Genomic DNA, 22459 nt, shown 5'->3' with positions numbered 1-22459 from the left:
GGAGGGGTGGAGTGTGGGGACAGAGCCAGGAAAACAGTTTCCAGGATTTTGGCCTCATGTGGAAAGGTGGTGGCTCGGGTAGTAGTTGGCCATTATGTAACCAGTTAGTGATTGGCCACTAATATATAACTGCTATGGCTACGCTAGGGGGTTGGTTGGCAGAGAAGTGGACTGTGAATTGCGGCAAGCAAGTGCAGTTAGCAAGCGGATGGCAGATTGCTGATCGTGTGGATCCTACTTCCTGTTTCCCGCCCAGCTGCCAGTGAGACTGGGGTGCAGGAAGACCCCTCATTGGGGTACTGGCAGATGTTTGCTTTTTTGTCTCGACCAGCCGCCATTGAGAATATAGTGGTATGATTCTCCTATCTATGGCTCCATTGTTGTTCCTTTTTGACCTCACTATATCTTGTGTTTTTGTGCGGGGAGCTGGAGCTGAGTCCCTGCATTACAAAGATCTTTGCTCAAACCCCTCTTTCTGAATTCCCCTCTTCCAAAACATACACACTGTGTCCCCCATACACACACACACACACGCACGCACGCACGCACGCACGCACGCACGCACTCTTTTCCTTCTCTTTGCATTGCCTTTCATGTAAAGCAGATGGTGCTTGAAATTTCCTAGGCCCCTCACAAAGCTGTTCCTCCAGCAACCTTCCCTAAAAGACTGTTTTTAAAACAAGCAAACATGTTCTTCGAATCCCTTGCTAGTCAATCTGTCAGTCCTGCCTAAAATGTTTCCAATTAAAAGTAATCAAATTTATGAGAAGATAATGTAACCATAGCTGCACTGCAGAGGTTAAGGTGCAATGGTGTTATAATACTAAACTATTGGAGGGGGATTAATTTCTAATGAGGTTCAAATTTTTAACTCATTTCTAGCTCCAGCATTCACATCCTTGCCTCCTGCTGGGTTGTGGGTTAGGGAGTTGGTTGAAGACAATCAGACATCCACAGAAAAAATATCAGACATCAGCAGGAAGAAGAGGTTTTAGAAAATTGAAGATGATACCTGTGCATGGAAGTGTAGATTCAGAGGTTTTGAATTCTTTCAACTGTTCCTCCTGATCATAAACTGAATTAATGCTCATGTTTCAAAAATATTTCTGACTTGAATCCCAGTGATTCAAAAAGGTTTTAAAAAGAAGATCAGATCCTCAGAGGTCATAATTATAATAATAGTATCTCATATTTATCAGGCATTAATTTCCTGCTATGAACAACTCCTAAAATGCATGATGTAACTTAATCCCCACCTAGGAGGATTAGGTTGTATTAGAATCCAATGGGTTGGTTGTAGCAGCATGATCTTATGAGTTGAGCTGCATTAGAATTTTAACTGCAATGAACAAAACACAGCAAAAACACCTTCAGACAAGTCATTTATTGCTCAGGATTTCAGTGCCCTCTTCTATAAAATATCTCTAAAATGAATCTTTGTGGATATGGTCTCTGGAGTTTGTTCTGTATCTTCAGTTGGAGGTAAACTTACATGGAGATCGTTCTTCATAACCAAGTATTTATTAAGTGGCTGCATATTGAGCTCTTACTGATTGCTCAACATTTTCCTTCTGGAAGCACCATTATCCTTCATTAAAGAAAACTGCACATTCTTTGCTTTACTTCCCTTTGAGAGTAGAATCCAGTTTCTCTCTTCTTGCTTCAGATGACTTCAGTCCCAGTCATTGAAAACTCAAGAGAGACTCTGAGTCAGAACCACCAGGCTGAGCCTAGTCAACCTATACAGTGCCATGAGAGAGAGTAATAAAGTGTAGTTTGCAGCCTCTACTTTCAGAGTGATTTGTTATGCAGCCACATAAAACTGGAACATCTGCTTGTTCAAAGCTATCTTCCCTTTGCTGACCTTGTATCATGCACACATCAGAGACCATCCTATAGCAGCTCAACCTGTTTGAGTTCTGAACATTTTGAATCTCTGCATCTCTCTTTTTCATCTGCCTTTATTTGGATCCTTCTCCAGATTCTGAGTTGATTTCACAAACCTTCAAAACTCAGGCAACAATAGACTCTTTTGTTGTGTGTCTGTTCGGTAATAAGTTACATCTTCCAGGAGGAATTTATGAGGTTTGGATGAGGTAGCAGTGAGTGATAAGAGGAAAATAGACTGTACTGAAAATGTATTGAGCTGACTCCTAATCCTCTATTAGCTCCTGAGGTTTGTCCTTCCGAAATATACCTCACTTCTTTGGACAGCAGGTGCCTTCACTTTCAAATAAGGTGTTGGTTTATGTTATCTTGAAAATTCTTCCTTGTCTGGGCCTCAGTTTCCTTTGTAATATTAGAAAAATAAGCTACCTACTTTGTAGGACTTTTATGAAGTTTAAATGAAGTATCATGGATAGCTTTCTTTTCAGCGTCTGTAATAAGTGGTCCAATGTCACTATCATATATGAGTCAAGGTCTCAATAGGTGAAGCACAAGAGGACTCAAGTGTAATTGCACTAGACATTTAGCATATCTCATGTATTAAAATCATTCTACTAGACAAGTAGAAGCTATCCATATTTTTTCATATTCACGTTTAAGAGAGAAAGACGCAAAATGTCTCCACATCTGTCGTTGCATTCCTCTCAGAGAAGACCCCTTTTGTAAGTGCCAGTGTTTATAGACCAACTTCTATAAAATTAATGCTTATGCCCAGATATAATAACCAGACTCAAAACTTGAAAAAGAGGGAATTACTAGCGGCTCTGGAGATTTGTTGGGATTTACTCACTATCACTAAGACAGGTCCTTTCCTCCCTCTCCCAGCAAACCCCGCGCACCTCCCACCTACGCTGCGGCTTTGGAGGCAGGGGATGCGAGGTTATTCCGCAAGTAGCCACTAAGGGGAGTTGGACGCTGGACCGCCCTCAGATGTTGCCATGACAACACTGGGGCGCAGCCTTTGGGGCGATGCGCTCGCTAAAGCAGGTGTCGGGTTGCAGCGCGCTCGCGCAGGCTCTGGGAGTACTTGGAGCCAGGGATCCTCTCAGAGAGTCTGGCTACTACTCCTCCGTCTCCCTCCAGGACAGCTTCCTAACCCGGCGGGGACGCACAGAGTGAAAATGGTTCACCATTCAGGCTCCATTCAGTCTTTTAAACAGCAAAAAGGTCAGTTGGAATCGCCCCCCGCCCCCCCCCCCCCCCGTGGGTGTCACGTCCCGCTCTGCGTGCCCTTGCAGTTGTGTAGGAACATCCTTTCCAGGGTCATGCAACGCAGAGGTGAGGGACTCTGTGAAGTTTTTGTTTGTTTGTTTTTGTTTTTGTTTTCAACTGTTCTTTGTTTTAATGCCTCTTCACTCTGCATCTGAGATGGGCTGATTTCTGAGCCTCCGCACGGTCCTTGGGAGAAGCAGAATTCGTCATTTCAGGGACTTGATTTAATATGTGTTTGTGCTAAGATTGTTTCAATGCATTACAGTAAACCAGTTTAGTAGGATTGTCCTACCAGCTCTGAGGTTTGAAGACAGAAGTATTGGACATGTTTGCCCCAGTCAGTGATTCAAATGGTTAATAAGCTTCACACAAGCAGATCTCCTATTTGAGAAGCTTTTACACAATCGTAGGATAAATGAATTTTTGGAGAATCTCAGACGTTAGTCTGTGGAAAGGGCTTTGAAACTTTCTTGGAAAACTTTATTTTTTATCCTTGTCCTATGCTTGATTCTGGGTTTCAGTTTTTTGTATTTATTAGTGGGATCTGTTTCTAGGGGCTTTATATTATCTCTTTTAGCTTCTAGTTCCAGTTTCTCCCAGGATACAGTAATACGAGGTTGTATGTTCATAGTCAAATCAAGAATTTGTCCAACTTATCCTCTCTTCCTTATTTTGTTTAAAAGGCTTTTAATGGAGTGCATTTATCTTGAGGCATATTCCCAGTTTGCTGGAGTTCATCCAAAAGTCATTTATAAATTCAATAACATTGCCATTTTATTGAATTTGTAATGGTAATTATGCCATAGTTGACCATATGCTAAGATATGTGAATTCTGGAATGGTAAATTTGCTCATTCAAAGTGAAATAAACAGTTACTTAAATATTCCAACTTCTCCCCCCTCCCCCATAGATGTTGCGTGTGTGTGTGTGTGTGTGTGTGTGTGTGTGTACATGGTCAACAGTTGTTTCTGTGTAGATCTTTGACTTTTTCTTAAGCAACGATTGGATGGACACAACAGGGATAATTTAGTAGGGATTCCTGTATTAATCAGATTCTTGGACTGAGTGAGCTTTGAATTCCATACATTTATACTATGTTCAAGATCTCTAGGTTCTTTCAAAAATATGTTGAAATTGAGAGTGGATCAGAGTGGGGTGAGAAACTGCCTAGGTAGGCAGAAATTTCAGCTAGTATCAGTCAATTCCACTTCAAGTCTAAATGTTCCGAAGAAAATTAAGTTGCCTGAAAAAGTTGTGTTCTCTTTAATCATTATTTTAAACACATACAAACTTTCAAAATGAAAACAAAGATTATAGGAACTTTGCATCAGCTTCATGCAATTAATGTCTTCCTCCAATGCATGGCTACATGAACTCATTTCTTAGACCTGGAACCTTGAAATTGCCCCCACACAATTTATTATGTATAGATATATACTGTGTTTTTAAAAGTAAACAGTTGCCAACTTTAGGATTGTTGACTGGCCAAAATAACTCTCCAGTAAATCTACCAAAATGTGGTATATTCATGAACAGAAAAAAGAAATGAGACCACCCCAGCGGTCAGCGGTGTGTGAACGCACACCTCAGGCTTGCAGACCAACTGGCTGCGCACCTGCAAAAAGAGAGCAGAGTGAGTTCCCCAAATGGCTTGTCTCTATATATGAATCCCTTCCCCAGAAGATACCACAAAGCTTAACAGGAAGTCGGGACTAGAGCGGTAACAAAGGGCCTAGCTCCACCCATAGTCCTTCCTGATCTATGGTTAATCCTCTTAAGATGCCAGTTCACTTTTATCAGGACCAACTGTCATTGTTCAATGTGAGTGATAAAAAATTTTGCAAGTCTTGGCATTTCATATTGTTTCTTTTTTGATGCATTGTGAGCCATTTATTTTCAAGTCTTCCTTTACTTTTTGACATAAAAGGCAACATTAGAAGAGGGATAAACATGGAGAAGAAGAGGGATAGGAAGGAAGTACCATTAAAATGGTTCTGCTTAATTCCTTTTTAACCCTGAATGGGCCTTCAAAAAAGACACACCAATCTGAGGATTAGCTAATTTAATTTTTCAAAGAGAAAGAAGCAAAATAATATTTGAAACATTTTCTGACACAGAATCATGAGACAGAAAACTTACAGGGGTGCTTTTCACCTTTATCCTAAAAACTGCACACTATAATATATAATATATATTATATATTATATAATATATTATAATAATATAATAATATTATATTATTATATATAATATTATCCTAAAAACTGCACACTAAAGGCAGAGAAAAGTCTGTATTGGAACTCTGGAATCCTAAATTGTAAGCTTGCTTTTATAACTAGCTTAAAAATGTTAACTTCTTCAGACTTGCTTCATATAGAATATGAAGATTGAACTCCAGACCTCTTTGGCCTTTTCTATCTCTCTTCTTCTGTTTTATGGAGAAGGATAGGTGGCAATGTAACAGCAGAAAAGATTTCTTCCTGAGCCAGATACAGAGGAAAGCACTGCTTTTAGTTCACTTTTAGGAAATAATTTAGCTGAATAATCCAGTTTATGGGGATTGATTTTGCTTTAATCCAGGGAGGTCAATGTATTTTTTTCATAATTTTAAATTTATAATGCATACAAATAGCTTGAGATATCCAGAAAACACCCTTATTATGAGACAAAAAATTTCCACCCTCACTTGGAAAACAGACACACTGTATTTAAACACTACTGAAGGCATGGAGATTTTCCTATGTGCATGAGAACTTGTCGCAATTCATCTCTGATCCAAATCCCCTCACTGATATTACTCAGTCTTTTTCAACAAATTAGTATAGCTGTCAAAATAGTTATCTGTAAAGTGAAATATTATATGTAAAACCAAATTTCTTCAATAATTTAATCCATGGTCTTCATTTTTAACCCTGGATTTTAATCATCCGTGGCCTACTTACAAATTATGTTCGTTTACATCTCTAAGCCTCAGCTACCACTTCTGTGAAATGAAGATAATAATATCTACCTTGCCGAGTTGTAATATACGTAGCAGTTTGTCTGGCACACAATTGGGGCTCAAGAAATTGAGTGAATAATTATAATAATAGTAGTTATTATTCTTTTTTCCAGTTCATCCATCTTTTGTTGATTCCTTAAGAGTCAAAGAAACCCTTAATGCTTCCCTTGTAATTTTTTGCCCTTCGTTTTCTGTTTTTCTTCTCACTCAGTTTTATTTCTTAGGGGGTCATCTTAAGGAAAACAGTGGATTTTAGACCATGTAAAGATAGTTCCTTACAATAGTCTTGAGTTACAATCACAAACTACCCAATTCATCTGACCCCTACCTCCTCAGGGAAACTTCCAAAATTTCCATAAACTTATATATTCAATTAATTTCATGATTTTAAAATTGCATTGCAAAGAAATGATATTTATTCACTCTCCACTTAAACCATATTTATCAAGTTTTTGCTGTGTGCAAGGCACTATGCTTCGTGATGGTATATCGAGAACAGTTTTGTTCCTGAACCTACTGCTGCAAAAACCTCCTGCTTCAGAGAACTTTGTAGAGTAGGAAATCTGAGAGCTTTGCTAAAAGTAGTCTTTGCACGAATTGTAGGCAACTGCATTTTGCTGGGAAGATGTTGACATTTAGCTTCTTGGCAGAGCCAATTAAGTTGTGTTTTCTGAAGAAGATATCCACATATATTTTTGAATTTTTATTCCACTTTAATTAAATTCTACATTGCTTTATTAAGAAGCTTAATAAGTTAGGAACTAAAAAGTGAGAGTTCCTAGTTGGGGAGGCAGTTTATTTCTTAAGTCCCAAGGGGAAATTTGAATGTATTATGCTTACAGACAATGGGTAGTGTGTGTTTGTCTTTGCCTTAGCACATATGGGAGAAACACATTAGCTGGTAAATCAGCAGTGATTTCTGGTGGAAGTCCAACGGTGCTTCCCAGCCTGGCTTGCTCTGTTTCACTTGATTTGAGATGGATTCATGCGTCATACAATTGTGGGCGAGAAAAGGACAATGCTAGTTCTGGTTTCTCGTAGCTGGTATTTACCAATACATCTATCTAGCAAGACTTTCAGGGAAACCATAGGTCACGCCAAACACAGCCCTTCCCAAAAGGCTGGGGCTCAATGGGATCTGCTGAAGCTCTTAAGTTATTCATCATTATCCTAAAGGACATTTGTTTAAACATGAAAAGGGTGCTTTTATTAATTCCATAGAATCAAACACTTCCTACTCAAATAAATGGTTTAATAATAAGAATCTTTACACTTACTTCCATGGGGATTTGTAGACTATAGAACACTTTCATTCTCTTTTTCTCTAAAGCATTCACCATTGCAGGTGCCCACCTGTAAAGCTTCTTAGCAACCATCCTGTTTTGTGCCCTGTTTTGTGCCCCGTTCCTATTTCACAATATCCAGAAAGGACAATGTTGGGGGACATACCTACTTTCAGAATCTCTGATACCCACTGTTTAAGCCTCCTTTTCCCCTCATTGATATCTCCAGGATCTAGAACCTTTCTCTTCTCTTGGTGAAGCCAGAAACAAATCTGAAGCCATTAACAGAAATTCATTCATACATGTATATTAGCTCTCCCTGGTATTTTGACAGTCTGTTCTTTTATTTGTGACGGATAAAGAGAAGGCATTGTTTCTTGTTATAATACTTCTCAACTGTATACAAAAAGGCATCAGGGAGATATTTTAGGGTCAGAAATTATACTTCTCTTTGGCTAGTACTGAATGTCAGCCTGGGTCATTAGAAAGGATTAAGGGTTTGCATTAGAGCCCCTCAGGTTTTCTACCCTGTACTTAACTTTCACCCTTTCCTTTCTTTCCTTCCACAGGAGGTTTCCTAGATATTTATAATTCCAGTTCTCCATTGGAATCTCGCAGTAAATGCTAGCTAAACTATAGAAAGAGTATAGAGATATTTCAATCCTCAAAGAAAATGCACATATCTGGGACCATTTCTTTAAAAATCCTGCATATCTCAAATGGCTCAGAGGAAATACTGTATTTTTTTTCAAAGTAAGAATATTGTGATTTAAAATGACTTTGAATTAGCAGAAATAATATTTATTATGCAATAAATACATATTCTCTACTTAGAAATGAAGAGAAGTGATCAAGTTTAAAAGAAATTTCATCCAAAGTAATAATGTAAAAAATGTGAGTGTTTTATGGCTATCTAAAAGTTTAGTTATCTAAAACATCACATTTCTTGAGGATTCCAGAGAGCTAAAGTTCTCATTTGAACCTAGTATTTAACATTGTACTCTGCATGTACTCTGGACGTTACTGAAAAAAAAAAAAAAATTGGCGCTAGATGATTATATCGGGGGTGCCAAAAATATGTATACACATGACTTGTATTCATCTTTTGTTATCGGTATATATTAAGTATTACAATTTTAATACAGTGTTTTTCTTTTCTTAAAATGTGTACATTTCTTTGGCACCCACTGTGTACATCAAAATATCAAAACAAACCCAAACCTTTAAAAAAAGCACAGAAATCTTTAACTTCCTTATCTTTATTATTTTAGTATTTTATAATTATGCAGATATTTAGAAAACATTAATGTAAAATATGTGGATTAATGTCAAGTAGTTGTGCTTTGATGAAAAGAGCATTGTCTCAGAGTTCCCCATGAGTGAATCCTATCACTACCTCTGTACTTTTTGTTTATTAACCTTTTCTGAGCCATGGGTTTCTTATCCAAATTTTAGAGTGGTAATCCCCACCTGTCAGGATTATAATGGGAGACAATCGTCACAACAAAAATAGCAGTTGCAGTTAATATTGTATGGACGCTACAACTACTCATTGTCTCAAAAGCTTAAAAGTCCACCGCATTACTTTATACTCACTAAAGCTTTAGCAATTAGATATATTATTTTTTCTATTTTCAAAGTGAGGGAATTGAGGTTTCAATGTTATATGCATTTGCCAACTTAGCTTTTAATGAGTGATAGAGCTGGGGATTGAATACAGCCCTTCCCGACTTCAAAGGCTACCTTTCTAACTGCTCTGCATTCCACAAGGAAGCCTACTTACTGCAGGTTCTTTGGAGGAAAAAAAAAACTAAGTTAGGGAGCTGGAAGACATCTCACTCCTATCTGATTTCCACCACAGCTGTCTGTAGCTTCTTCTCTTGTTCTACTTCTTCTCTTCAAAAATTATCAGAGTTCCAGGCAAAGTTCTATGATTTCCAAGATTGATCATGGGTTCTTCCTTCTGTGTCCTCAGTAAAATGAAAACCTTAAACAGAATAATCTCTGTGATCCCTTCTGACTCTGCAGTTCATCAAAGGTTACAGACGTGTGAAATCACATTCTAAACCTGGCAGTGCATTAGTGCAACCAACACTGCCGCCTCTTCAGTTATTGCCTTTCCTCCTAAATTGTACTGCAAAGCAGCAATTACTTTAAATTCTGTTTGGTTTTAGCCCAACGGGCATGTAAGAAGCCTGCACCAGCTGCTGGATCCAAGTTCACCAAAGCATGAGTCACCATATTCACCTCCTCACTATAACTGAGATGCAGTTGGCCCTGAGGGAGAGGACTTCCCTCTGTGGGTGAAATTGGGTGGATGTGAAAGTACATTGCTGCAAAGTGTTTTGCAAATACACTGTATCAGTTGTCGTACACATTTTATTATATTTCTAGAAAGTTAACAGGCTAACCAAAAGGCTTCTCACAAAAATAGCTCCTAAAATTGTATGTATTTTCAGTTTGGCTTTGGAGCACTATTAATAGTAATTTAAAGGTGGCGGAGGGTGACTACTTTGCAAATTTATACACAAGGTCTGGTTTAAACACAGTTTCCATCACTCACTGGTGTATTGAGCAGTTTGTTTCATCAACCTTAGCTCGTGTCCCTCAACTATAAGATCAACTGTTTCCCAAACTTACAATATCTGAAGTTCTTGTTAAAATGCAAATTCTTCAGTCCCTCCAGACATAGAATCTCCAGGAAAGGATACCAGAAATCAGTATTCATAACAAACATGCATCCTATGGGATTCTTACAATTGAGCCCATTTGAGCAACAATTTTGTGAAATAATAATATAACTGTGTAATAAGCACTCAGTGAGATAACAAATTTGAGTAGACTGCAGTAAGTTGTAAATAGATGTTCTCTGTTATTAGTAATGACAAACTATATAGATTCTAGAGACACTGAGCTATCTATATACATGCAAATAGCACAATGAAAACATAACTTCGATATATTGCTGACAATAACGATAGTACCCCAATCCTTCCTTTTCAAGGTTTGATGAGGTTTCTAAATGAGAGTTATTATTTTGCCTCATTTACTGGACATTTCAGTAAATGAGTTATTAAACTTTTAGGGGCAAGCTCTCAGACTTTGTTTTCAGTTGTTCTGTAATGACTCTTGTAAATACCCCAAATGATGTCAATTCTTCATCTTTGCTGTAAGTGTTTTAGTTCCTATATTTTACTGTATAACTTTGTGCAAAAGGAGAGGCTTTAGTGATTACTCTTTTATAATGAAATATCTCAGAATGGCTTTTTAAATGAAATACATGGAAAAATTTTACATTTCTCCTTGATTGATGTAAGGAGAAGATATGTGTTAGGCTGTGTTTTTTTATAATTCATGGTCATAATTTAAAGTCACTGTCAGAAAGGCAATGTCTGAAAAAAGAAACAAGAATATGCAATCACATAAAATGAATTGTGTTTGAATCTTAAGACTATTACATAATGAATGATCGTGGGCAAGCTAACTAATTTCAGTGGGTTTCAATTTTCTCACATATGAAATCAGAATAATAATGCATGCTTTTATTAAATGCTTCTTCTTTGCCAGACACAATTTAAAGTATTTTGTTTGGAGTAACCCAGCTAATCTTCATAAAAATAAATATCTATTAATGTCATTTCATCGATGAGGAAACCGAAGGACAGAAAAGTTAAGCAAGTGTCCAAGGTAACAACCAGTAGTGGAGCCAAGATACTAATACCTGGCAGGTAGTAAGGTTCTGCAGGTTAACAATTGTGTATGCTTAGTTCCTCCTGTAGGGGACGCTATAGAGTCAGCTCATTACTTGATAACTAGTGTTTTTATAAAGCATCAGTCCTTTTTTAAATTAGTTTCAGGTGTACAAAGCAATGTAATAGTTAGATATGTACACCCGTCACAAAGTGATACCCCCCCCATCTACTACCCCTTTGACATTATATATAGCTGTTACAATATCATTGACTATTCCCTATGCTGCGCTCTACACAGCATCCCGTGACCGTATATACATTTATCAGTCTATCCCTTGCCCTTTTTGATATTTTTCTGATGTTAAAAATGTCTAAGACATTCCAATACGATATATGCTTACAGTTGAAATGTTTCTACAAAACATAAATCAGAAAAAGCCAAATTTAACAACCTTTTCTTACAGTTAGGCACTTAGGCTGATTTTTTTAAAATCGTGGCATGTCTATGAATTTCAACATAACAAGGATTTAAATTTAGAAAACAAAATTACCTAAAGATATTCTATATATTGTTAATCTCTGAATTCACATTTATTTCTGATATAACAGTATTCTCTGAATATTCATGATCTGTTACTATGCTTATAAAAATTATAGAGCAGTATTAATCATGGAATGAAAATATAGAAATGGCAACTAAAAAGAATTTTGTTCAGATAGGGTTCCAATTACATCCTCTTCACTACATTTTTTTTTTTGCCTATTATAATATGAAACAAAGATTTAAGGTGCCAGTTACTGAAAGTAGACACAAAATTGGAGATAGAACAGTAAATTCAAATTTCCTCACTCAGACAAATATTCTCGTTTAACATACTGTCTTTGGTATAATGCTTCTTTTCGGCCACTAATATTTTTAATGGTGATTGTGTATTGCTTGCACATTGCTCCAAGATGAGTGAGTTGGTGGTTCACACCACGTTGAACAGCTTGCAGTTAGTCATAACTCTTAACCAGATGTGAAGAAATCACCCACTCAGACATTTTTATGCCCATTTAGACAACATTGCTCTGGAATGTAAATCATGGATAGCAGTGAAGTATATAATCCATATAAATTCATGTTATCCTTAACTTATTTCTACATGCTCTAAAGAACACTATACAATGATATAATTGAACAGTGAGTCATTCACAAGGCTATTCTGTCTAAATATAATGTTCAAGTCATAACTCTTAAAAATTTTCCTCACGTAATCTGAGACCTGCATGGTCCTTGAGTATCACATTGTCTTTGAGGATGGCATGATTTAATATTAAAAAGTAAAAAGGTATGGGGAGAGTCCAAGGCTTTCTCTGCTTCAAACCTAGTCTTGAAAAACCTTACATGGAAATGTGACTGTCAAGGTTTTCTTTGAAATTATCTGATATCCTTTCATTCAACCAAGATAAAAATCCTTGTTGTGAATGGTACCCAACAGATACATAGCTTAATATGTTTGAATTTTATTTCTGCCAATAATTTTTTGTCAGATTTAATCTATTCTTTAACTTTTCAGTAAATGAAAATGTTATCAAATGTTTACTGAACACTGTTTAAAATAAAATACCTGTATTAAAGCCGTGGAGGCTTCGTAATTGAATTTACTGCATGCTACTCATCACTGTGTTCTTGGTATGTATTAACTAATCTAATTCTCTCAGAAACCCATCAAAGAAGGTACTATCAGCTCTATTTTACAGATAAGGAAGTGAAGGCAGGTGTGAGGCACAGAGTTTACCCAATACCATAAAAGTGTTTAGCAGAGCTAGAATTTAAACCAGCAATATGGCTGTATACTTATTCTCTAGAACACTGTAAGGAAACAGACTAAGAAGTAAGTTGCATATGGCCACATAGCTAATATGTGGCAAACTTGGGAATAAATCTCATGGACTTGCTAGTGCACCATGAGATACATTATGTTTAAGAAGAGTCATTTGTTTCTGCCATAAATTACCCTGAAAAATGGGATTAGGAAAAATAGTGTACTGATAAACAGTTAGGATGAACACTCCAGGATATGGTCTTTGTGTGTTATGCAAAGTGGAAGGATTATGGGTGCTTATGGAACTCAGTAACAGGTACAACAGGGATCTCAACAAAGAATATTTCAGAATTTCTGTTACAGCTTATATCTCACTTTTTATAGGATGGTTACAATATCTGAAGATTTTCTTACCATCCAGAAAGACTCCCTTCCAATCCTATGCTATTCTAAACCACCTTCTTACAGAACACTCAACCCCATTTAGTCCCATATCCTCCATCCTCCCCTTTTCAATCTGGATTTGCTGTTTGTACAGTTATTTCCCTTGGATATGAATAGTGAGTGTTCAGTTTATTTGTATGAGGTATATGTACTGGGATGGGAAATGACAGGGACCAGGAAGCATGATGTGCCTTACTTTATGTCCCAGGATTATGTGTTTCAGCAAATACTTACTGAATATCTATGTTCCAGGCACTATGCTAAACATTGAAAGTATAATAGTGAATAAAATTTGACATCTGCTGAGGAAGCTTTGCTAGAATGTATGTCCTTCTCCGTCAATACTCATGATCTTTCAACACAGAGCTATCTGTTAGCCAATTATATTTATTGAAAAAATAAATGGCTGTCATCAGTTTGGACACCAGCTTTAGGCATAAAAGTGCTCTTTTGGTCCAGGAATCACTTAAAATTTTGAGAGCAAGCAAAACAGCTTTAAAAACAGGAATAGTCCGCTTTATCCTTGGAGTGAACTCCCGGGAGCTCATCCAATATTGAAATTTAAAAAAGGAAAAAAAAATGTGCTGCCCATGTTAATTTTTTGGAAATATTTTAAATAAAATTTTACATGATCTAATTCATATATGGAAGTACTTACTGTAAGATAACAGTTGCATGCCACTATCAAATTTTTGATCTGTCACTTACTATCTGTGTCATCCTAAAAGCTTCAAAATTTATCTGAAACGTGATTTTTTTTAATCTATAAAATAATACCTACTTCATATGGTTGCTTGAGTATTGGATGGCAAATACTTGTATGTGAAGCAATTAGGACAATTCTTAGCAATTAGCAAAGTGCCTGTCACAGGATTGGCAGTTACTAAGTATTTAACTACATCGAAGTTAACCTTTCTTGATCATCAGAAATGTGAATCCAATGATGATGAATACACAACAGATATGCACTGGGTATCTAGCAAGTACAGTGCAGTATTGGTGCCACAGAACAAAAAAGGCAAGTATCTGTGTTCCAAATGATCACACCCCTCTTCTGTTCAAGTCCAAACCAGACATCAAATTACTTCTTCACATGGCATTTTCAGGACAGAGCTCATGTAGAAATATTTCTATCAAGCTAATTACAGAGTCAGGAATTTTTCTCTACTTATTTCCATGTTGAAAACTAGTCAGTATCACTTCTTCTCTCATATTCTCCTACTGGCATATGTCCTCCACTTATCAGTCCCTGAAGGACAGGAAGTACATTTTTCTGCTTTTTATTAGTACTTGTGAGGAAGGAGGTAAAGACAAGGGAGAAAAAAGAGGAATCAAGGTGAAACCCCAAAATTGGCGATTGTATTTTATGATTTGTTGTGAAAGTAATCCAGGTATTGCTTGTTTTGTATCTTGAAAGTCGAGGTTTTATTTGCTTTCATTCAAAATTAATGGATTGTACAACACCTTATACAAAACTATGTGTCTACAGGGAACAAGAAATGGGTCTTGGGTCAAAAGATCCTGGTTACAATTGAACAATCATTCTCTCTGTCCCTGCTCATTAAGTGCTATTTGCAGAGATGAAGAAAAAGGTATAACTGCTCTCCCATCTCAATAATACCCCCTCAGTAAATCCCATGTCTTTTTTTAACATGTGACTTTTTATTTAACAAAAATACAGGAAAACAAATCCATTTTATTTACTTTTCAATAAATTTAAATCCTTGAAGGGAACAGCATTACTCGGATTGTGTGTCCTATGGCCTTAGCAGGAAGGTTGCTTTGGAATTTTTGGCAGGAACCATGCCACTGTTTCCATGAGCATGAGTTACCTTTCCCCAGATTACTCTGGTTTTGTTCGGTTTGTCACCAGGAGTCACTGTGTTGTTCTCTGTACACATAAGCACAGCTCTTGCCTAGACAGAATTCAGTTTCATCTCGCGCACAAACACCTTCAGTTTTAAGAAGAGCTGTGGCTCCCTCTGGTTCCAAAGACCCTACTTGTAGCCAGCGAAAATGGCCTTGGACCACTGCCTTCCAGACACATTTGTCATTTTAGAAGTCCTGTCCCCAGCAGGCCTTCACAGGCCCCAAGATGGTGGAAACGAGGAACCGGGGGTTACTTTTCAATACTGTTTTTTTTACTGTTTTCTTTCCTCCTTGTCTCATCCCCTTTCTGATCATGAAACAAACATAAACCCGAAATCATCACCACTTAAATGTATGTGCCTTAAATATTTTATGAAATGAGGTATGATATAAACAAATAATTAAGCATCACTTATAAAAGGAATAGTGATGTTTTTGGTCAAATAGAAAGTCATTTTGTCAGGTGTAAAGTTAGTAAGGGTTAACATTAAACCTCTATTACTGTACAAGGCATATGACATTCCTTCAAGAATCCCAGAAACATTTTTAATGCTATAATCTTGGAGACCTAGCTTGAGATTCTGTAATGGATTTATTTTATAAAATATTGAAGGAATTCTTACTGTTTTCCATATTCTCAAGTTTAGAGTCTATAAGCTGAGTTAAGCTTACAAAGATGGCCAATTCATACTTGTGTTTAAGAGGGTCATAAAATGGGGATAATGAACGTTAAGCAAAACTTTTGACCTAAAGTCTATTTATCATATATCTATGGTTAACTTCTCTGCGTTCCTGAATACCAGGAACAAATCTTGAAATATAACAAAATTATTCATTTATACATATTTCAATTTATTTACTCACTCAGTGAATTTTACTAGGCATTGTGGAAGATACAAGGGATTTAGAGAAAAAAAATCAGAAGAGATCTTCTTTCTCTATGATATGACAATCTTATGAAGAGACTGCGGGGCAAATACAGGTTAACGGTGGAGTGTGACGAGATTGCTATTGGGATGCTCTCCGGGAGACATGTAATATGGGAGATAGAATCCCACCCTAAGATGAGGAGACGGTTTTTCAGGAGAAGCATGTGGTTGCTGTTATGGAATTAGTGAGTTTGGACTTCTTCTGCTTCATTGCAAAACTTGTTACCCAGGAGGGCCCGTGATCGTTAATGTAAACACTGAAGTTTATGAGACTCTTTTGAAGGAAGTCATGAGCTCCTTCTTATTATAGTAGATTTTTGGTTGATAAGAAATACTATTTCATTAACTTGGACACATTATTAATCACTCTCAACTCAGAGAACTGATTTTCATCCACAGCATGCACTTAATCATTAATCTGAGCATCATTTTAATATTACAGTTACAAATTACTTTGACATAGCTTAGAGTTTGACCTTTGAAGCTGAGTTTTAAAATAACTTTCCAATTTTAAAATTCATGTTCAGATATTTCTTGTGTAACCTACTTATTGAAATCAAAATAAAAAATGGTTATATATAGCTGTTCTAGTAATGTCTATCACTTGTACAACTGTTTACAGTGTACAACATCTCAAAAATAGGATGTACAGATCACGTAATACACATCCCTAAAGTACATGGAGTTATTGTTATTTTTGCCTAGCGTTTCCCAGTTTGCCCCAGTACATGGTACTATTCTGTAGGAACCCCTAGTCACTGACAGAAACCACGTGAAAACGAGGATTACTTTAAGGAAATATGAGCCAGCGAAGAAATCATCTTCCCTAGTGTTAGGCAGAGCCCTGATATTAGCAGAAATGAAGAGTTAAGCACAGTGACCTCCTTTCTTATTGGAGCAGAGATACTCCTCTGGCAATACTCATTTCACCTTAGAGCTTCATTAATCTGAAAGAAAGAAGGAAGGAAGGAAGGAGAGATGGAAGGCAGAGGAGAGGAGGCTTAGGGGAGGCAGGGAGGGGGAGGAACACAAAACAACAGACAGACCTGTGTGGAAACATGCAAAAGCAAACCAAAGTTTACAAGCCAGTCCACTGTTGATACTAAGAATCCAATTTTCAAACTTTTGTACAAGGATGGTGGATAAGAGTAAAAGCCATGTCCATTCTCCTTTGGGAGGCATGACTGAGGCTTGTCAGCAAGGCACGTCCCATGAGCACCAGAGTGGTGTGGTGATTGCTGCACAATTACAGACTTGCGACCTGTTTGTCTGGGACCTGTTATCTATTCCAGCCACTCACTAAGCTTAAATAGGCTGCTTAGCGGGACTTGATTTGTCCAGTTACAATTGCACATGACCTAAGCTAAAAAAAAGAAAAAAAAAAAGTTACTGAATTTCAGATAACATGATTATTGTAGAAAATTCGGAAAAAATATTACCTTTTAAAATTGTGCCTGTTTAAACATTCTACTTAAAAAAAATAATTAGATTCTGAGTTTCTAGTTTATCAGTATTTAGACTTTATTATTATTTTTTTCTAGTTTATTATTATCTTCGTTTAATTTTATTTTTAGGTGGATCCATTTCAATACGTTTTTACAAGTTTTACATTTTTTAGTTATATATATTTTGATTGATCTCTCCGTTGAAAAGAGTACAACTTTGTGATTTTTTTTTTCAGAAAATACACAGATATATCTGATGGAATACATTTTCTTGATACCTTCTTACATGAATGAAAATTTTTTTGCTGTAGAATACTTAGGATAAGAATGATTTCCTCTAAATGTTATAACTTCTCCATGATAATGTAATTCAGTACTATAAAAGAGAAATCTAAATCCATGCCAATATTTTCTTTATTTGGGATAAGCTGCTCCTTTATGCTCCAATTCTTGTAGATTTTCTCATTATCAATGAAATCCAGATTTCCAACAGTTACATCAGAGTTTTAAATTTCTTTCTATTGTTTTGCCTGGTGTATGGGGAGCTCTTTTGAGCTTCAGAGTATCTTTTTTAAGCCCAGGGAATTTTATTGTAGCAATGCTTTCGTTATTATTTCTGATTCTTTCATTCTTGCCTCTGTGTTCAACCATCACAGTTAATTGTATGAACTCTGGGATATACACCCTCCAAACTTATCTTTTATCTTGTCATTTTCATCTTTGTCCTCTTTTTGCTTACATTCCGGTAATGCTTCTTAAGATTGTCTCCTCATAGCAATGCTTCAGTTTTTTCCATGGGTAGATTCTGTTCTTTATTTCAGCAGAAAGTATTTTAAATAGTCACCAATAAATTATTATTGGTTCTAAATTATACCTACAATTTACCTAACTTTGTTTCCATTTTAATGTGTTGTAACTTAATTTCTTGAGAATACTATTTTTATTTAAGGGAAAATTGCAGATGCTCTATTTTCTTTATTGTCGCATGTCTTATTCAAAGTTTTACTCTTCAGCAAACTTTGAAACATATTATTTCCTCTTATATGGATAAAAAAATAAATAAATAAAAGCATTATATAAGCCAGGTATTTGACCCAAAGCAGTTTGAAAAGATTCTGTTATACCCTTCAGTCATATCTTAAGGTGGATGACTGCTCTCAGTTCATTTGCCAGTTCAGTGACCTAGAATCTTGAGATGACTTGGAAAAGAAGCGGGTCTTTGGGCAGTCTTCATAGATGCCATTTATCTTGTTAGTGTTTGCTCAGTCCACTATGCCTCTGGGCAAATTTACTAATGAAAATTTATTTTGGGCCTGGTTTCTACTTTTGGAAAATTGTGTTTTTTGTCTAATTCATTTTTGTTTCTGTTTCCTACTGTATCAAGGTAAACCCAGTAATATCAATGAAAAACTCCACCTCCATTTGTTTCTCTCTTTGGGATAGACTCACTAGCCGTGAGTTATTGCTTCTAAGCCATTAATAACTAGTGGTGAAGGGATGCCGAAAAGTCTCTTACCCTGCCCTGTCAACTTTTCCTTGCTGTTTCCATCAAGGAATATTAGTAAACTCAAACCAGAACCCCTTCAACTTTCTCCTTGCAATACAGCACCAAAAATGACTAGACATCTTTATTTAATCTGGCTTTGTCTATTCCATAACTCTTTCCTACGTTCTAGCAGGAGGTAGGAATGAAGACTCATTCATTCGTTTAATTTCCTTTCCCTCTCTCTTTTTCTGATCCCTGTGGTCATTTCATTTGGAATTTCAGATTGAGGGAATTAGAAGCTTTCCCTCAATAAGTGACTTCTCCAGAATGCTCTTTTTAGAAATTTGAATTGAAGAACTTTACCAATATATGAATTATAATTATCAAAATGGATGTGCCTTGCCTTTGAAAATTTTGTTTAATGCTTCCTGGATTTGAACTTTAGCATTTCCTTTGCTTTCTGTCTTTGCTACATTAAACTTTAGTTTGTTGATTTTCAACTCTTTCAGTGATCTGGAAGGTATATGTTCTCTTTCAAATTCTAATGTTCTGGCCTTGTGCCTGCTGTTCAGTAAATATTAGATCATTCACACTTTTTCTCCTTCATTATCTTGATTACATTTGTCCATCCAAGAAGTTTTGCTATAAACTTGGAAACTATCCCAGTTTTGACATTTTTTCATAACTAAATCCAGCTGCCATCCTCTCTGCCTTGAGCATAATCACAGTGAATTCTAATTTTGTATTTACTTACTGCTACCACCCACCTATAAACTATAATCTGTTGAGAACAGGTTCTTATTAATTTTTATTGCCGAAATTAAATCATTGCCTAACACACAGTAAATACTAATTTTTTTTTAAATTGGTATGCAAGGGTAATGAAATTCAGGCTTCTATTAAAATTATTTTATACAGCTGTTTTTTTCCTTTTGACTATAAAGCATATTTTGCTGAAAATAAATGATTCAGCATGTGAATAGTGGCTTGTGCAGAGCTGAACTAATAGGAGATATTTATTGATTGCTAAAACAGTTGCTGATTTCCCATTAAACACTTTAAAAAATCAAAGTAATATGTGTATGGTTTAAAAAAGACTGGAATACTGACAAATGACTTAAAAACAAACAAACTGTGGATGGAAAAGGGGACCCATGTCAAACCTGACAAGCTCAGGAGACGGAAAATAACCATATAGGATGGTGAGAACATACAAATTCCTAACTAAGGTGGGCCGTGGCAGGAAGTCACATCCTTGGCCTGTAGCTTCTTAACAAAGGTCAGTCTGTACCTTAAGTAAGCTTGTCTGTCGTCTTTTTTCATCTAAGGTAACATACCCTTGAAATGTCAGAGTAATCCCTTTTTCTGGACTCCCAAGGGGGCACAACCCACCACACCAGAGCAGGAAACTACAAAAATCTCTCACTGTTATCTTGTTCCCCAAATACCATCTCTATGTGCTGTAAAATGATATTAATTATCCTGTATCCACCAATGTAAAAGAAGTGTGTGTCTCTCCATTCTGCTTTTTATCCAATCCCAGAAATTTGCCCGCTTTGCTTTCTCCCACCCCCTTAATCTACAACCAATGGATTTCATGTAACCCTCCTCCTTTGATTCTAATGTATAAAATAAGTTGCAAAATGGCCATTTTCTGGAGCATTTTCTCAATCCATTGAGACTTTGCTTATTGGCAATAGTCGTCAGTTTGCTCAGATAAACTCTTACAAGCTTTCTCTTAGGCTGGATGTTTTTTTCTGTCGACATTACAAACAGCAATATCATGCCCCACACCTTTGCACTTCCCAGGCCCTATTCCCAGGGCCTGGGAATTTTCATGGTGCAACATTGGATTCTCATGGTGCAACATGTCTTGGAAAATCTGTCCAGACAGTAAACTGTCGGAATCATGGGGCTCACCTCACTTGTTACTCATCTCTCAGGGCTTACTCTCCCTTGATGCCTAATCTCTAGAGACTTGCAAAAGATTATTTCAAATGGGAAGGTATATTTGATTTCCATTACTCTTTCTTGGTCAGAGTGGAACTTGACTGCCAATGTGTATGTTTTTATATATACATAAGTGTATATAAATATGAATTTTATTTTTAATTATATATAAAATATACATTATATAACATGTCCTTGACCTTTTTTAATCTCTCTGAAAATTATAATTGTGATTATTTTTTTTGTATTTTATAACATTTTTCCTTTCTTTGCCCTCTCTCTCTCTCCCTCTCTCTCCCTCTCTCCCTCCCTCCTTCCCTCCCTCCCTCTGTTTCAGCATGCTGCATTGCTTTTGTTACCTCCTGTTGTTTTGTTTTGTTACTATATATGGTTTTCCTCTGTTATCTGTCTTTCATTTTGCTGGCTATCTTAAATATCTATAGATCTCAGGCTGAACCTGGGGTTCAAAAAAGGCCCCCCAGAAAATCTGGAGGCTGGGCCTGGTTCCTGATGTACTTCATTGTAGGGGAATCAGAAATAGAGGAGATACATTCAATTCCCTGACTACTTGAGAGCTGGATGTAGGAAGCACAAAAAGGTGCTGGCATTTTAGGAGGAGAACAGTGAGAGGAGACTGAAGCTGTCATTTTTAGTAGGTAGAAGCTCATTTATCATTATCCTTCTGTAGTTGGGGAGGAGTCCTGGCAGATGAACCTCTCTGTAGACAGAATGCCAATCTGTTTTAGCTGTAGGAGTCACCCAGCTTTCCACAATAAATGATAACAAATGTGAACTTCTTAGTGAAGGACTCATGGAATCCCTTCTGCATGTTTTGCTTTTTCTACTTCATTAGTTTCCTCTGTCACCTTATTGCTATATTCTAAAAATCTATTAAAATTTCTTAGTTGATATTATCTAATTATGTTTTCTTGTCTCATAGATTGAAAATGATTTGTATTATTCTTATTTTAGTGAAATTTTGGGGGTAGATGGACAAGTCATAAATATGTTTGAGATAAGTCTTCTGCAATTAAGTGGATAACCTGATACCTTTAGAGAACTGACAACTTTGAATAAGTACTAGGTGCATATACAGTAAAGGTCTGTATTGACGTAGGTATTGGAAGTGATTTTCAGGCTTTGACACCAAAAGCAAAGTCAATAAAAGCCAAACAAACAAGCAGAACTCTACCAAGCTAAAAAGCTTCTGCACAGCAAAGAAAACCATCAACATAATGAAAAGACAACCTAATGAATGAGAAAAAATATATGCAAATTATACGTGATAGTGGATTAATACCCCAAAATATATAAAGAACTCACACAACTCTATAGAAAAAAGTCTAATTAAAAATGATCAGAGAATCTAAATTGGCATTTTTCCAAAGAAGA

At 36.4% G+C, this 22459-nt stretch overlaps 1 protein-coding gene and 1 pseudogene across 2 annotated transcripts in view; one reads left to right on the top strand and one right to left on the bottom strand.

The window, feature by feature from the left end:
* Nucleotides 1-2907: 2907 nt before the first annotated feature.
* The window catches only part of ANO3 (anoctamin 3), a 233227-nt gene continuing 213675 nt past the window's right edge, over nucleotides 2908-22459 (top strand). The window contains exon 1 of the mRNA XM_081063533.1: nucleotides 2908-3114. Within this exon, the coding sequence (XP_080919659.1) occupies nucleotides 3069-3114 (46 nt within the window). The 5' untranslated portion in view covers nucleotides 2908-3068. The remainder of the gene's footprint in view (nucleotides 3115-22459) is intronic.
* LOC308503865 (large ribosomal subunit protein eL33-like) lies at nucleotides 15105-15464 on the bottom strand (annotated as a pseudogene). Its single transcript has one exon. The product of its transcript is annotated as a large ribosomal subunit protein eL33-like (transcript).

Source organism: Rhinolophus hipposideros, assembly GCF_964194185.1.
Source record: "Rhinolophus hipposideros genome assembly, chromosome: 10".
NCBI lineage: Eukaryota > Metazoa > Chordata > Mammalia > Chiroptera > Rhinolophidae > Rhinolophus > Rhinolophus hipposideros.
This window is presented reverse-complemented; position numbering and strand designations above follow the sequence as displayed.